Source organism: Odocoileus virginianus, chromosome 12 (assembly GCF_023699985.2).
Source record: "Odocoileus virginianus isolate 20LAN1187 ecotype Illinois chromosome 12, Ovbor_1.2, whole genome shotgun sequence".
Classification (NCBI taxonomy): domain Eukaryota; kingdom Metazoa; phylum Chordata; class Mammalia; order Artiodactyla; family Cervidae; genus Odocoileus; species Odocoileus virginianus.
Window position 1 is genome coordinate 53,674,896 of NC_069685.1, and position 18,017 is coordinate 53,692,912.

An 18,017-nucleotide genomic window follows, 5' to 3' on the forward strand; every position below is an offset into this window, starting at 1 on the left:
GCTGCAACGCTGAGCACCACCTAACGCTTTGAGTCTCGGGGAGCTCGCAGTCTAGCGGAGGGATAGACAGTTAACAGACCATGACAGTACGGAGGGGAGCGGGGCTATAAGAGGTGGGCACTCCAGGGGCGGACACCTAACGGTATCCTGGGGTGAGGCAGGAGCGGGCCAGCTCTCTCAGAATGGCATCTCGTGAAGTTTTTGAAAGAAATGTGTTGACAGGATAGTTGCTAAGACTCAAATGAGAAAACGGTGAAGGAAGCCTTGAGAAATACATGATAGACACATCAGTAGTGAGGCAGTGAGATGCAGAGAGAAAGACGACAAAAAGAAGGGCCCTTTTTTGTTTTCTTACATTCTGCTCCCTGACTCGGCTCCACCCCTGAACTGCCACACCCCTATCTCAGCTCCACCCCTGGATTGGCCACACCCCTAGCTCAGCTCCACCCCATGGATTGGCCACACCCCTAGCGCAGCTCCACCCCTGGATTGGCCATACCCCTAGCTCAGCTCCACCCCTGGATTGGCCACACCCCTAGCTCAGCTCCACCCATGGATTGGCCACACCCCTAGCTCAGCTCCACCCATGGACTGGCCACACCCCTAGCTCAGCTCCACCCATGGACTGGCCACACCCCTAGCTCAGCTCCACCCATGGACTGGCCACACCCCTAGCTCAGCTCCACCCATGGACTGGCCACACCCCTAGCTCAGCTCCACCCCTGGATTGGCCACACCCCTAGCTCAGCTTCACCCACTGACTTGGCTCCACCCCAATTGGCCTCACCAGGGCTGAACCAAGACACCAGACTCTAGCACCCTAACGTTAGACCCGGTGGTACCTCAGATTCAAATGCTGATGCCAAGAAGAGGAAAATCATCTGGTGATTTGGGGCATCAGGAACATCTTCTTAGAGGAGCTGGCACTTAGGATTCCCTGTTACTCTCCAGTCTCACCCTGTGTTTCTCCCCGGCTCCATGCCAGGACAGAGACCTGGACTCATCCCAGCCTTTGTGAAAAAATGAAATTAAAATTGCATACCATCCCCTGTCCTCAGAGTCAGCTCAGTCACCTCTTGGGAAGAGGGATTGCTGATCCCAAGGATGAGAGAGGGCTGGAAAAGAAGGAGTTCCCATCTGCCACTCATACTCTTGATCCCCACACTGCTGGCTAGTGGGTGGAACATGAGCCCATTTGCCATTCCCCAGAGCTGCCAAATCCTGCAAAATAGATCCTGCCAAACTTGCTGGCCCTACTGAGGGGGCAGAATGGGACTTAACCAACCTCCAGTCCAAAACTGGAAAGGGAGTTTTCTTGGCCACAAGAGTCTGTATTCAGAATATTGCTATTTGCTTATACATGGAGGCTTCGGGCTGCAGCTCATTCTGTTCAGAGAGTGACTGACCCAAATCAGGCAAGATGGTACAGCAGAGGGATGCAGGCTTGCCCTCAAAATTTTCAAGCACTAAAGTTACATAATCACTTCCAATTTTCATTTTGACACTGTGAGGCAGTGAAGATTAGATACAACTCCTGCTGGAGGTGACAAAAATTGAAAATGAAAATTAAGTCTGACCTGGCAACCTTCAGTACTTTTCTCGGACCCAGCCCTGCTGCTGCCTGGTATCTCTGGGTGAGGAAAGCAACCTGGCAACAGCAGGGAACCCCAGAAGTTAATGCACCTCTGTTCCTGCTAGCTCTTAGCTGTATATCAGAAACCTCCAAACTGCCTTCTGTTTGCATCAAGTGGTAGTAGCTAGGGAGGGAGGTGAGCTGATGGTCCAAAAAGGCTTTCCCTTTAGAGGCCTCTTCTCTGCTACTTAAGTTTGGGGATCTCCACTTTTTGGGGGGATTCCCTCTTGAAGCTCCCTAACCAAGGGATGTAAATAGCAGTGATGGGGAAGGCTCAACTCAGTGATAGGGAACAGACTCCCCGGGAAACCGCACCTTGCTTTGTGGTTCTCTGAGGATAGTCACAGCCCCATTCATCTGTCCCGGAACTGAAATTGGCACATAGTAGGCCTCCAGGCATGTTTGTTGAATGACTGAATGAGTTTTGAATGTTTGGGCAATAATATAGTCACAACCCCATGTGGTGACTGCTTTCTGTCTACCAGGCTCTATGTAAAGCCCTTGACATGTGTGACCTTGTCTAATCCTCCAAACAACCTATGAGATCAATAGTGTTATTATGCCCACTTTCCAGATGAAAAGACCAAAGCTCCAGTGGTTTAAGCAGTTTGATTAAGTCACCAAGTTTGGAAGAAGTGGGGCTGGAATCAAGGGCCCATTGCTTCTCCTTCCAGTGGTCATCCTTCTAGCGCTGGGTCAGTCACCATCACCTTGTCCTTGAACTCTTTCTCTTCTCTTCCTCACAGGTTTTCCACCAAGTACTGGATGTCACAGACATGCACAGTCTGTGGGAAAGGAATGCTTTTTGGCCTCAAGTGTAAAAACTGCAAGTAAGTGGCTGTTCCCGGAAGTGCCTTTTCACAGTGCCTGATGTCAGGCTGGAGCCAGCCTGGACTCTGAAATGGCTTAGGGGGTTTTGTTCCTTGGCTCTCAGGAGAGCTGCTTGCTCTGTTTTTTGGAAATAGGCCCTAAAAGAACACCTGCACTTGGGGAAAGGGTCAGGAGAATGCTTGTGAGTAAGATCTGGAGCTGATGGTCTATGCTGGAAACGCAGAGTGCTGTCTGCAGGGTACAGCGGGAACTTGCATTTCCACAGGCCCTGAAATCAGGGGTTGGCTAACTGTTTCTCTGGTCGACCAGAGAGTAAATATTTTAGGCTTTGCAGCCCACAGGGTCCCTCAGCTCTGCTGGGTTGTTCAAAAGCAGCCATTGACAATATATAAACAAATAAGCACAACAGATTTATCAATTCCAATAAAGCCCTTTGTACAAAGACAGGCCATGGCTGGTTTTGGCCTCTCAGCCATGGTTTGCCAATCCCTGAGTTCAGTTTTGCAAAGGGCTTTTGCCCTTTATTTTTTTCTCCTCATGGTGTCTCTCCGGGTGGAAGTGGTTCTGATTCTTCCCATTTTACAGATGTGAAAGCTGAGTGAAAGCTAGGATAAGCCTGAGGTCACGTGGCTAAGAAGTGGCAGTCAAGACTTGAACCCTGCCCCCCAAACTCCTGTTCTTTCTGTGGCATCATGTTGGTGTTGAGTTCTGGCGAGAAGACTAGACCACACAAGCCCCACCTCCCCCTGCTTTCACGTACCCACCCCAGGTCGCGTCTGGCAACAGGACGCAGGAGGGACTGTGATGCTCAACGTAGGCCTTGGAGTCAGACTGAGATAGGTTTTTGCATCCTGGGTCCTACCACTGTTTAGCTCAGTGACTGTGGGTGAGTCGCCTCACGTTTCTGTTGTGAGGATTTTCATCTGCACCAAAGAAATGATCATCACACCTACCTGATGTGGCAGTGAGTGTGGAATAAATCAACACCAAAGGACATAGCCTGGTGCCAGGCTTTGGGTTCTTCTGTCACAGGTCACAAATGCCTTTCTGTTTGGTCTTCCTCTTCCCTCCTGTAAACTTGTACTAAATACCTGCTCTGATCTATAAAATATTAACATTCAGCTGTATCAAGTGACAAATGAGTATGCATCTGATCACTTTATAGGAGCCACTAAGTTGAAAAGTAGGACTCTTTCTTTCTCCTCCAGCCTCCCTCTTCCTGTCCAGCCCAGGATGGGAACTAATTCAAGTTGCATCAGGCATCCCCTCATCCCTGCCCCATGAAGGAGTTCCTACTCTCCCTGCAGCCTGGATGTATCAGTGATAAGGCAAGGCTGAGCCCCCCTCCCTCCTGGAGTTGTGGGGAGGATTAGTTAGTTCCAGCCTCTAAGGAACCTTAAACTCCGTGGCACACGGGGACAGGGTGGGGGCAGTAGCTACCAGGTGCTAGTGTCTGGAGGCCCACTTCCCCACCTTGGTCTCAGGTGAGTCCCCAGGATGGCGGCCTCTGCTCTTTCTGACCCTGAGACGCATAAAGCCATGCTTTCGGATCTAGGTGGAACTTCGGTCTGCTTTCCCGGGTACACCAGATACTTCGGGGGCCGTCTCCTCTGTGTGTAGTCACACCACATTCTGAGGGGGAGACGGCAGCTTTCACAACCTCACGCCTGCCGAGCGGAGGCTTTGAAGTCAGGTAATTAGGTGACAGGGACGCAGCCAGGAGTCCTCGAGGCTGAACGCTTCCTGAGCCGTTTTAATTTTCAGCGCTAGAGGCAGACATCCGAGGTAGCCTTCGCTCACGCTCTCTCTGTTCTAGAAGTAATGAGAAGAGGCTCAGACCCTGCGGAAGGCTGGGGGAGGGCTGGGGACCTGAAAGAGAGAGGTGGGTGCCTGCCAGAAGCAGAGGCTCTAAAGCAGGCAGAGCTGAGCTGAAGTCCTACCTGCCCTGCGAACGCCCTGTGAGCCCTTCGGAAGGGACTCTCATTGCGGGCTCAGTTTTCTCACCTGCAAAGTGGGCGTGATGTTAGCGCCACTCCCACCCCCCCACCCCCACCACAGGGCTGTTGGAAGGAGCCTGTGAAAAGTCCTCGCCCCAGATGGCAAAAGTTTTATCAAACATTCCTCCCCACTCTTACCTGGTACAGAAATGCCTCCTGGAATTGTAAGAGGCAGGATTCAAGCCAAGCCCTGGCTGGAAGGAATCCTTGATCTAAGCTTCAATCCCTGGGGTCAGGAAGATCTCCTGGAGAAGGAAATGGCAACCTGCTCCAGTATTTCTTGCTTGGAGAATCCCCATGGACAGAGGAGCCTGGTAGGCTACAGTCCATGGGGTCGCAAAGAGTCGGACACGACTGAGTGACTTCACTTTCACTTTCTTTCACTTTGGAACAACCACCCAAAAGGTGAAAGCAGAATCTGTAGCAGCCACCGACCTTCAGGATGCCTCACGAGCTTTGATGCTGTTACTGCAGTGATGTCAGCAGAGTTTAGTGCTCTCTCTGATGTGTAATTGTTGTTGCTGCTCTTTAGTTGCTGAGTCGTGTCCGGCTCTTCTGCGACACCGTGGACTGTAGCCCACCAGGCTCCCCTGTCCATGGGATTTTCCAGGCAAGAGGGCTGGAGTGTGTTGCCATTAGGAGCTTGCATTACTGATATCATCTGCTGAAGTTTGATTTTACTTCTCCATCAGTGAAATTCTGCAGTTTTTTTGCATTAAATTAATAGTGAGGAGGATGGATGGCTGTCTATATAGGATTTCAAAGACTGGCAAAATTTTAGTTGGAAAGATTTGGATAAAGGACAGAAAAGGAAAACAGAGTCCTTTGTCAGAGAGGTTAGGGGAAGACACACCTATAGAGAAATGAACTTCAATGAAGTTGATGTGCGGGCATACAGTCAGTAACCAGTGAAATCCCAGAGGGCAACGCTGAGAATGGGGAGGGAGCTGGTTAGAAAAATGGGCAGAACTATTTGTTCATTTACTCTACCACTGTTTACTGAGCATGGACTATGTGCCGGGAACTGTTCTAGTGTTAGTTGCTCAGTCGTGTCTGCCTCTTTGCAACACCATGGACTATAGCTCACTAGACTTCTCTGTCCATGGAATTCACCAGGCAAGAGTACTGGAGTGGGTTGCCATTTCCTTCTTTAGGGGATCTTCCCCACTCAGGGATCAAACCTGTGTTTCCTGCACTGCAGGGCAGATTCTTAGCTGTCTGAGCGGATTAAAAAAATGGGCAGAACTATTTGTTTGTTTACTTGACTTATGTTTACTGAGCATGTACTATGTGCCAGAAACTGTTCTAGGAACAGGGGAAACAACAGTCAATGAAACAGACAGAATTCCTGACCTCACGGAGTTTACATGCTAGTGGGGGTGGAGACGGGGAGGCCAGACAGTAAACGAAGTAGTGAAATAGGTCATCTGTTCAGATGATGCTTAAGTGCTAAGGAGAAGAACAAAGCAGAGAAGGGAGGCAGGAAGGGCCAGGGAAGGGGCTGCAGTTTTAATTGGAGTGCTCAGGGAAGGTCTTAAACCTGACTGGGAACCTTGGGCCGGGGGGGGGGGGGAGGAGTGGTGTGTGATGCGGGTCATTTCCTGTTACCCTAAAGCATTTCCAGAGGCTTGGGTTTAAATCTGTCCCAAAGGTAGTGATTCTCCACCCCCCACCCCCTGCCCGATCCCTGCCTATTTTAAAAAAGAAAACCCAGAACAGGGCTTACCTGGTGCCTCAGAGTGTAAAGAATCCTGCCTACAATGCAGGAGACCCAGGTTCGATCCCTGGGTCAGGAAGATCCCTTGGAGAAGGGAATGGCAACCCATTCCAGTATTCTTGCCTGGAAAATCCCATGGACAGAGGAGCCTGGCAGGCTACAGTCCCCGGGGTCACAAAGAGTTGGACTCGACTAAGCAACTAAAAATCTAGGACAATTCTGGTGGTGTTACTCCCAGAAACTCCCTGGCTTAGATATATGCTACTCCAAATGTGGTCCCTGGGCCTGTAACCTGTAGCAGCAGCAGAACCTGGAAGCTGATCAGAAACTCAGACTCTCAGGCCTCACCCCAGACCTGCTGCCCCCAAATCTGCATTTTAAGATTGTCCCGGTGACTCTTGTGCACATTAATTTTGAGAAGCTCTGCTCTCGTGAGCTCCAAATCCCCTTGCAGAGCTAATTTTATTTCTGTAGATTATAGATCTCAAACTGGAGTGTGTATCAGGATCCCCTGGAAAGTTGAATAGAACACAGCTCCCTGGACCTACCCCGGAGTCTCTAGTTCAGCAGGTCTGAGGTGGGTCCCCAGAATCGCGTCTCTAACAAGTTCTCAGGTGATGCTGATGCTGCCAGTGCCAGTCCTGGGACCACAGTCCAAGAACCATTGCTCTATATGTGAAAGCACTGGTTTCCCAAGATCAAACCTTATTTTAGCACATGAGTGTTTTTTTTTTTAACATTGGTCCGTCTCTGATGATTGTTTTTCAGTCTCTTCTGCTGTGACATCCCTTGGCCTCACTCTGTAGACATGAGTCTTGCTCATCCTGGTCTCTCCAGTAAATTCATCCAGTAAATATTTGTGTGCAGAGTGAGTCAAAAAAGATACACTATGATTAGGAACCCAGGCTGTAGGTCAGATACACACACACCTCTCTTTGAATCCTGACTCACCACTAATGGTATAATCTCTTCTAAGCTTCAGTTTCTTTCTACATGTGTGCTAAGTCACTTCAGTCATGTTCGACTCTTTGTGACCCCATGGACTATAGCCTTCCAGGCTCCTCTGCCCATGGGATTTTCCAGGCAAGAATACTGGAATGGGTTGCCATTTCCTTCTCCAGGGGATCTTCCCGACCCAGGGATCAAACCCAGGTCCCTTACATTTCCTGCACTGGAAGGTGTGTTCTTTACCACTAGCACCACCTGGGAAGCCCTCTTGCTATACAGAAAGAAAAAAAATGACATCTACTTTACTAAATCTTTTTTTTTAATTGACTAAATAAGGGAAAATGCTTAGCCTGGTACCTGGCCTATTATAAGAACTTAATAAATGAAAGTTAATACTGTTATTAAATTAATTTGGGAGTACCCCTCCACCCAGGAAGCTGGAGTACTTCTGAATGTCTAATCCCTTACCCCCTGCATTGGTTTGGTGCCCACTTCCTCCGGAATTATCATCAGCTGTCTTGTCAGCATTCTGAATAGAGAGATTAATGAACTAATAGGAAATTATGCTCGGAAAGCAATTTGCAGTTATCTAAAATGAGGCGTTTTCATCTAATAGGTTCACGAGCACAGAATGGAGTTGAGTTCTAAGTGGTCGGCTGTCAGTACAGACCATGTATTGTCTGATAACCATGGATTCAGCTGGCTGAAGTTTGCTTTTATAGTAAGATGCTGATGGATTTCCCTGGCTCAGTCATGTCTTATCTGCACCCTTCCCCCTTCTCAGGGTCCTTCCAGAGAAGGACACTTCTGTGGGGCTGAGGTCAGGTTCCTTGGAAACCTCTCCACATCTTTCTGGGTTTCTTGCAGGAAAACCGGCAGTGGTGATTTAAGTGGTTGTATTCTAGAAAATAAGAGTTTGAACCAAGGTGACTCTGACCCGGACTCTGGGAGTATGGCCTAGAAATCTGCATTTTTAGTCAGCTTCCCAGATAATTCCTATTTGCACATAAGCATGAGTGTTCTGGGATGAGGAAACAGCACAGACAAAGGCTTGGCTTGAGACTTAGTGTTCATTGCTCAGTCGTGTCTGACTCTTTGCGACCCAATGGACTATAGCCCACCAGACTCCTCTGTCCCTGGGATTCTCCAGGCAAAAATACTGAAGTGGATTGCCATTTCCTTCTCCAGGGGATCTTCCCAACCCAGGAATCGAACCTAGTCTGAGCATATTTTGCAGGCAGAGTCCAGGGTAGAGAGGAGACTGGTTCTGCTTTGCAGCCACAGTACCAGCCCTAGGACTCCTGCTGTTGCCTCTGAGGCTCCAGGCCCATGGAGGGGAGGCACCCCTCACCACCAGCCACTCTTCTGGGAAAGCGGTCTTGGGCTCTGGAGCTCCCACCACCCTGGATCAGCTTGCCAGCCAGGACGAGGCCCGGTGCGGGGAGGAGAATGTGGTGTCGGGATGGCCGTGCCTCTGGGCAGTGGTGGAGAGTCCTGCTGTGCTCTGAGTCACCTGCTCTTGGGGCCTAAGACAGGAACCATACGGGTATCAGAACACCTTGCAGATGTATAAGACTCATTTTCCTCTAGGACCACAGAGTACTCGCTCCTCTGCTTTGAAGATAGGATGATTAACTTAGTAGCCGCTGAGCACAGTTCCAGTGACCTCGTTTAGGGATGCCGGTGCTACCAGTTCAAACCTGAGACCTTCTCCGGGGGGCTTGCCCTTGGCTGATTGTAGCTTCTCCCCCAGGGGGCTCAGAGGCAGGCAGTCAGGGCATAACTGGTGCAGGTGTGCAAAAGGCCAGCTTCCTTGCCTGCAGGCAGACAGACTCAAGGGTACAGTTCACACCCCAGAGCCCCCTGTGGGATCAGGCTGAGACCGGTCACCTCCAACCATGTCCTTGCTTAGCTTCTCCCCCATCCTACCGTGCTAAGGAATGTCCTGTAGAACCCCCTCCATAAATCACTTGTCAGATTGCGCATCTCAGGATCTGTTTCTAGAGAGCTTGACTTAGGACAGTAAAGCAACAGCATGATCCAGATGCTGGAGCCAGAGAGAGCAGTTCCTGGTTCTGCTGCTTCCAAGCTGTGTGGCTCTGGGAAAGTTTCTAAACTTCTCTGATATAAAATGAGGCTACTATGTTCATTTGATGTGACGAGACATGTGAGTGCTCCAGTCACGTTAATGATTTGATGATTCTTTCAAATCAGACTCTGTAAGATGCTCAGCAGTTATTTCATTACAGAAGTGGATTCTCTATTAATATGAAGTATGAAAAGAAACAGACTCACCAGATCACCTCCGAGGGTTTAAGCAATGTTGAAGTTCTGGAAAAGTTAGCCCATTTCCTACTTTTCTGTAGTCCTTTTCCTCCATTTTTCTTTGGGGATTTTCTGAACCAACCAGTTTCTTGGGAGACTAGTTAAAGGGTTCATAACAAGGCTTCTCAACCTTGGCACTCTTGACATTTTGAGCCAGATAATTCTTTGTGGTAGGGAGGCTGTCCTGTGCCTTGAAGGATGTTTAGCACCATTACTTTGACATACACACCTCCACTCCACCCTTCCCCTACTCCACCTTCAGCTATGACAATCAAAAATGTCTCCAGATATTGCCAAATGTCCCTTGTGGTGTGGAGGGGGCACAAAATTACCCTTGGGGGAGAACCACTGTTTTATATCGTAAATCCCTCATCCCCAACCAGTGGGACTGTATATCCATTATTCAGCTTTTAAGTGCCAGCATTAGAGTGCCATTACTGAAATATTCAATAGAATGATCAAACCGCTCGGGTTGCCTGGGACTTCCCTGGGTCAAGCACTGAAACTCCCAGGTCCCAGGTGACCCAGGTTGGTGGAGGCAGGTCTGTGCTGGTAGAAACATTTTACATGCTCCGATTAAGGTCACTGCCCGCTTCCGTAGGCGTGAGAGCCATAATCACTTCCCTGGAAAGGTAGAAAATGATGTTTAGAAACAGCACATTATTTCCAGTTTATTCCAGTGTGTTTTAATGCATTTTCCATAGTTCCCCCTCCTCCTGCCCACAGTAGCCTGGCTAGACATGCTTGCATTTAATTCTTTTCACGTAAGCAGTCCCTTTGCCATTTTACAGGCACTTCTTTATCTGGTTTTGCTCTGTTATTGGATCTTTTCACTTGGATTTCACATGCTCTTCGGTGCCCTCCTTGCCCTGCGTGTCCTTCTCTCCAGTGTCCTTGCCTCAAAGTCCAATGTTTTATCTGAAATGTTCCTGTGTTTGCAAAATGACTTCAGCCACAGGTGACAAGGAGATAAAAGCAGGAAGTAAGCCATGGTTGGTTTGAGCCACTGGGCGCTCTAATTTTCCCAGCTCTTGCAAAACTGGGGAAATGATGAGCTGGTGTTGCAGCTGCTGCGAAGTTCCTGGAAGCTTCAGGAATTTGTACAACGGGCAGGATATTGGCAGGATATAATTATGAGCGTGCATTTCAGAGATCACCAGCTTGAAGCCTAAACTTATTTTTTCCACTAATAGAAACACTTCAGTTTTTGCAATAATCATCATGAGAATTAATGGTCCCTTATATGCATTTTTACCTATTATGTGTGCTAAGTCGCTTCAGTCATGTCCGACTCTTTGCAACTCTATGGACTGTAGCCTGCCAGGCTACTGTGTCCATGGGATTCTCCAGGCAAGAATACTGGAGTGGGTTGCCATGCCCTCCTCCAGGGTACTTCCTGACCCAGGTATTGAACCCAGGTCTTTTATGTATCCTTTATTGGCAGGAAGGTTCTTTACCACTAGCACCACCTGGGAAGCCCCTTACCTATTATAGTTCGGTCCAATTACAGTTGTATGTGAGGGTGGATTATAATTCTCCTGGAGGTTGAGGTGGGGATTGGATACAAGGATGATGGTGATGGTCATGGTATCATGTATCGAGGGCTTGCTGAGTGCCAGACATTCTGCTAAGTACTTTACATGCATGAATTCATTTAATTCTTACAACAACCTGAGAGGGTAGGATCTATTATTATCCACATTTTTAAGAAAATAGAATAACTAGGAATAACTTCAGGAATAACTAGTTGGCCCCAAAGTCTCATTGTGGATGAATCCACTCCTCAAACCCACTGATCCCTCTGATTCAAGACCCCAGAGCCTTAACCAGTTTACATGGGCAGAGGACCAGCCACACAGCTGCCAGTCCCCACTCTGCCTCTCCTTGAACCAGACAAGCAGAAGATGAGAATCTGATCTCAACCTGACCCTGGACCAGAGCTATCAGTCTTTTCCTCCCCCGCTTGCTGCCTTCTCACATCATCCCTTCTTGAACTGAAAGATGATGAATGGGTCTCTGCGATGAACCCGCCACCCCCAGCCCCAGGTTCTGGGAACCCAGAAGACTCTGTGGTCATGCTCTCCTCTCTTGGGGAAGCGGGGTGCGGGTTTGGGGGAGGCGTCTCCAACAGGTAATAAATCTATAGCTTCCTTATAGAGACCTCTTATGGAAAGACCAGTGCTGGGGTTTTCCCGATTATTGTCCATTAAGTTGCTGGAGTGTTTGTTCTGATTTCTGTGTTAAAACTCCCCATCTCCCTTGCTTATTTCGGCTGTTGCCTTTCTCTTTCTAACACAGTTGAAGGCCAAAGAGCTCAATCCCACTGGGCAGTCAGCAGTGAGGGAAGGGGGGTGTGTTCTTTGAGGTCCTTCACTGAGACCATAAGCAGATGTTTCTAGAAGTATGGGCTCAAATGACAGACCCAAGGGGAACCAAAATTAGACAAAACTGCTCAGTTGGGGTGTTCATACAGACAAGCCCACAGCAAAGAGGGTACTGACTTGGCGTAATGATTTTGCAAGAAGCCTTAAGAAGCACCTAATGCAGTGATGTTGGGGAGGCAAGCAGAGGCGGGAGAGTGAGGAGGGATAACCTGAGAGGGGCAGTGGCTGCCCTGTAAGTGTAAGTATCTGCTTCCCGGGGTGGGGCGGGGGTGGGGAGAGGTCTTTCCAAAATGCTTATCCAGCCTGCACCTCCCTGTTTAACACCCTCCTTGCTTCCCCTCAGTTCTCAGAATAAAATCCAGTTTCCTGAGCAGAGCCTGTGCCATCCTTGTTTACCCCTCCTTCCTCCCCTCTCACCACGTCCCTCCTTTTGCCCAGAGCTCCAGCTTCTCCATGCCACCAACCCTGCAGCAGCACCCGTGCCCACTCACTGATGCTTCCTTCCACCCCAGTGCTTCAGCCTAGATCTTTCTTGTGCACCTCTGCTAGCTCCCTGGGCTCAGCTCAGTTATCACTGCCTCCAGGAAGCCCTCCCTGACTCCCCTCAGTTCCAAAGTGCCATATCCCGCCCTTTCAGATCATCCCATGTAACACACGATGTTGTGTTCATCTATTTACCGCTCTGTCCCTCTGACCAGACTTTGTTCAGGGGAAGGGCTGTGTCTGCTTTGTTCACTGTTCATACAAACAGGGTGAGCATAATGCCTGGCACAGTAAGTGCTCAGGAAATACTAGGTCGTGGAATAAATCTCAAAAGGAGCCTCTGGATGGAAGTGTTTCTTCCGAACCCAAGGCTCTGGGATCCTGGTTCCCATCCAAATTGGGTCATTTCTAGGAAGTGACTTGACTTTGAGGCAATGAAATGAGTGAAATGGCATTCATGTTTGAAAGGACAAGAGATGAGTTTCCATACCCATCTAGATAGTTAACTCCTTGCTAGATGATGCTAAGAAAAGTGATTAAAGAAGAATTCTCCCCCTATGTTATTATACACTCGCAGTGCCTCACACAGCACCTGGCACAGAGGGAGAAGATGATGTTGTTTTATGTGAGCATGAATGAATGGTTATCCTGAGTCTGCTGTGTTTACTATCTATGTGATTGGGCTGCTTCCTGAGCCTCAGTCTTTTTGACTTTAAAATGGGTGTAACAGTATCCATCGCTCACAGGATTGTTGTTCAGAATTGCCCAGGGTTATGTTAAGAGCGCCTGGCTCCATTGGGTGTTTGCTTAACATTTCTTCAACTGGATGTCAGGGACCAGATATTTAAAAACATCCCATTTGCACTCTAAGGAAAGGCAGAATGCAAAGTGAGCTGGTGTGGGATGAAAGAAAGGATCAGAGATTTAGGCTGCCCGGAGCAAACTTTTCATAAATTGGTTCGACTCCGCTGGCAAACCACTTGAACATGTTTGTTTTCACCAGCAAGGGTCATGATGGTGCCTCGTCCAGGAAGGCTGCCTTACTGATCCCAGCCGCACGCCAGTCTCCAGGCTTGTGTCTGCTCTTAGGGGCTGCTGGGGGCCAGGTCACATCCATTAAGGAAAGGGTAGAGCTGCTCATAAAACTGTTTGTCTCATACAGTTTCTGGGCAGGATCCACACAAGTCCAGTTTGCTTGTGGTCAGACCTCCATCTCCCATCCCCCCGTCAGGGAGGAAGGAGGGCCGAAAGAAGGAAATGCAGAAGCGGGTGTGTCCACACTTCACAAATGGCAAGGGATACAAGTTATAAGAAATAGAAATCACTTTCTAAAAATTAATGGAGGCTTGGGACTTCCCTGATGATCCAGTGGTTGACTTCATCTTCCAATGCAGGGGCCACAGGTTCGATCCCTGGTCAGAGAGTTAAGATCCCACATGCCTCATGGCCAGAAAACCAAAACATAAAACAGAAGCAATATTATAACATGTTCAATAAAGACTTCAATAGTATTTATTGTTCAATAGTCCACATCAAAAAAAAAATTCAGAAAATTTGATGGAGACTATTCATGTTCCCACACCAGGAGCAATCTGGGGGCATTCCCTTCTGCTGGGCTAGCTTCCTGTTTCTTTCTCCTTTCCTCTCTCCCTCCATCTCTCCAGTGTCTGTTCAGCATGTATCAGGCATTAGCCACCAAGCCAGGCACTGACAGCAGGGAAGGAAAGTTGCCGCAAGGAGGAGAAAGACCCAAATCCTGCCCCCAAGATAAATTCACATATTTAATTTTCAGACAGAGAGGATGTCTCATTCGGCCAGCAGCTCCTTTGGAGCATGAGATATCCCACGTAAGCAACTTTTCTTGATAACTGAAGCTTATCCTGTTAGCCTTTGAAGTTGAAAAAAATGAACTCTTTTCCATGAAAGTTTTAAATAAATCCTTTCCAAGTGTCCAGGCTGCCTGAGGCTCGTGTGACATTTCCTGTGTGCCCTCAAGTGTGCCTTAGCCCTGCCTGCAGAGACATTGACCTATTTGCCGTCCAGGTGGGCACCACTTGGACGTTTTTCTCACTGGATCCTCATGGCAGTTCTGCCTACGAGGAACCTGGAACTTAGCCAGGCAGGTGGATGCCTCCTTGGTCTGGAAAAGGTAGAACTGTGACCCAGGCTCAGGTCAGCTGGATTCTGAAGCCCAGGCTTTTTACCTGGAAGCACATATGACCTTTACCTGGTGCCCAGATTTGATCAGAGCTACCATCCTAACTTGCAGGGCTCCTCAGGGCCACGTCTGGAATGGAGATTTGTCCAGAGCGGTCCGCTGTGTCTTCCCCACCTCTCCATTTTCCTCCTTGTGGAATGGAGCACATGGAAGACGCAGTTCGTTAAGGACTGTGGGCCCAAGGGACACATGAAGGACAAGGAGCAGGAGACTTGGTTTTGATGTAAGAGCTTTGGGGCAGACCATGTCAGTGTTCCAAACTTCCTCTAATAATCATGGTGACTTAGTTGGGCTCCCCTTTTTCTACAGACCCTGAGATAAAGATCTGGGGACGAGTAGTTTCTTTGAGAGGTGAGCCCAGGGCACCCCAGTGGTGGGAGGCGGGGGGTGGTGTTGAGAAGTGAGAGAGGGACAGGAAGGACCCTGTCCTGGGTCCTAGAAGAGCAGGCGACAGTCATGGGCACCTGGGGTCCAGTCCCTTGACAATACACCTCTGAGTTGTCCCACAGACTGTTAATTTGTGGAACACTGCGCAAACTAACAATAAACACAACCCCCACAGTAAAAACAAGAGTACCTGCAACTTCAAGTGCTCGTCCTAGGCATCTTACCTCTGTTGTATCATTCATCTCTACTGTCCTGTGAGACAGATGCTGTGATTGTCCCCACTTTACAGATGAGAAAAATGAGGCTCAGAGCGGGTCAGTGACTTGCCCAGCTTGTCACAGGCAGGAAGTGGTGGTGTCAGGCTTTGAACTCAGATTTGTTAAGTATATTATCCTGACACCATTTCCTTTTACTTTTTAATCTGTTTATTTGGCGGGGGGAGATATGGAGCAAGGAGGACCCTGCCTTCTGGAAGACTTAGGCATCCAGACATCTCTCATCTTGGAAGTAGAGTGTGTCCCTCTTCTGTGTGGTCCTTGAGCTCTGGCGTGCATTTGCTGAAAACCCACACTCCCAGCACTTCTCGAGTCAGAACCCGAGAGGGTATGCCTTGGGAATCTGACCCTGAAGTAGGTGGTCTACCGATAAATTGCATGCTAGTGGCTCTTCTTTCTTAGGCAGTGAAAAGGAAAAAATCTAATTTTGGTGGAATCATGCGTGTTTCCTGCTGGAAAAATGATTCTTCATAAATGAGGCATGTCTAGCCTCAGTCCCTGTGCCCCTTCCCCTCCAGGGTCTGGGTGATTCCAGTGCCAAGCTCATCCTACTGTCTGGATCAGCAAGTCCTGGATGTGTGGGCTCTAGTTTTTGACATGAGAACCTCTGTGCAAGGTTTAACTGTCCAGGCATCGGAGAACAATCTCTTGGGGTTTCTTCAGTGCCATGCTCACGGCCCTGGCACTGGCCTTTGAAGCCATGGCTAGAAGGATGCATGTTCCATCTCCCACCCTGCAGCCAGGGTGGAGGAGGGCCGCTCCCTTCCTGCAGAAGACAGAAAGGAAGATGCCAGGAGACAGGAGATGGCTGAGGTCACTAGGGGTCTCGCCTGCCTTGTCCTGATTTGGACACGGTCCAAAGGTAACGCTGAGTTGCTTACCGTCACTTCATGGTGCTGCCCATGACAGGGAACGGGGTGCTTCACACCTGCACATCAACCTTCCAGCTGGGTTTGCTCAAGAAAACTCCTAAGTCGGGAGTGGCAGAAAGGAACAATCTCTTTCGGGAAGTTTCCGGAAGTTGAACTATTTCAATCAGGGAAGAGTACAGAAACCTCTTGGTCTGACTATCATTTGTCATCAGCAGTCCGCCCAGTTCAGGTGCATTCATCTGACCCAGTCACAGTTGTCTAAAACTTCTGATTTCTTCCGGGTGTTTGTGGGATCAAATAGACTCTCGCACTGGGGCTCTGCCCACCTTCCCTTCCTCAAATCTTCCTTTCACTCTGGTTCTCTTCATTTCAGCTTCATCAGCCTTTAACTTCTGACCCCTGAACCCATCAGGCTTGATTTTGCCCCCTAACCTCACTCCTGTCACTTTCCATCTCGTTTCCCTGCATTATTTTTTCACCATCTTCCCACACTGGCAACGATCTGATATTTATGTGTTTATTAACTGTTCCCATAAACATATGGGTTTCATCTGCGTGACCATTGTGTGTGTCCCCAGGACCTGTTTGTAGAATGAATTAAAGGCTAATTTCACACTCAGCAGGGCTTTCCATCAAGGGCTTTGATGCAACACTAGTTATCTCCATGGGAGTTGGGACCTTGCCTATGGGTCTGAGTCTGGGGGCCTTAGAAAAGAAAAAGAAAACCAGGTCATAGCACCCTTTGAAATCTGACAAAGGAAAAAAAAAAAAAAAGAAATCTGACAAAGGTATGGGGAAGAGCAAGGTGACATCTTGGATTTGTCTCAAAGCAAGACAGTTTACCTCTAAACTTTTAAACATAATACCATTAAAACTTAATACCTGTTACTAATCTCATCCTAGTTGGAAGTCTTGGTTGGCTGTCCTACAGAATGAGCCTTTAAGAAAAAAATGAGGCTGCCTCAGGCACCACTGAGCCAGGGTTTCTGCCAGGACAAGTCAGTTAATCCCAGCTTTTCTATCTGTAAAATGGGAAGAATAATACCTATTTCATAAAAGTGCTTTAAAGATCTAATGACTTAGCATCTATAGAATTCTTGATACAATGGCTGGCAAATGAATCTTCAGGTAAGCAGGTGGTGATTGAATGATGATGACAAATATAGACGGGTAGATAACAATGTCTTTCAAAGCATGAAGTCCAAGTGGACATTGTTGGTTAAACAGTTACTTCCCACTCTTGGACTATCCAGGACTGACCTGTGAATGTGGGGATGGCAGAAAAACTCTCTCCAAAGTTAATTTCCTAGGTTCCAAGGGTATGCCTTTGCAGTAGCCGTCTTATCTCACCCCATATCTTGGTATTCATAGCACCCAGAGCTTTCTGAACCATTGGTGTGTCTCATCCACCCATCCATCTACCCAGCCATATATCCACCCACCCATCTATCCACCCATCTATCCATCCATCCATTGATCTGTTTAAACATCCATCTATTCATCCATCCATCCATCCATCCATCCATCTATTCATCTGCCTACCCACCCATCTATCCATCTACTTAACCATCCATCCATCCATCCATTCACCCATCCATCCATCCATTCACCCATCCATCCATCCACTTGTTCATCTCGACATCCATACATCTATCCATCCTTTTCTCTTTTTCTCTCTCAGGTTAAAGTGCCACAACAAATGCACCAAAGAAGCCCCGCCTTGTCATCTCCTGATCATCCACCGAGGAGGTAAGTATTTAACACTTCTTGCCCTGGGGTAGTAGTGAGGGTTCCTGCAGGCCATCTGAGATAGCTGTCTATCCAGGTCAATTTTGGATAACCCCTTGATCCTTAACCTTTGCCTGCCTCATTTCTTTCCCTCTGACCCCCTCCTCCTGACATCTGTCACCTTAATCCACCCCGGTGCCCGTTCTCCCTATTCTTTGT

The 18,017-nt window shown here is 48.4% G+C and overlaps 1 protein-coding gene across 5 annotated transcripts in view; it reads left to right on the forward strand.

Moving 5' to 3' along the window:
- KSR2 (kinase suppressor of ras 2) overlaps positions 1–18,017 on the forward strand; it is a 470,209-nt gene that overhangs the window by 349,986 nt on the left and 102,206 nt on the right. For 4 of the 5 annotated variants that reach the window (XM_070475296.1, XM_070475292.1, XM_070475293.1 and 1 more), the window contains 2 exons: positions 2,380–2,463; positions 17,752–17,818. In XM_070475296.1, the coding sequence (XP_070331397.1) occupies positions 2,380–2,463; positions 17,752–17,818 (151 nt within the window). Of the gene's footprint in view, positions 1–2,379; positions 2,464–17,751; positions 17,820–18,017 lie in introns of all 5 variants that reach the window. The other variant, XM_070475294.1, reaches the window with a different exon arrangement.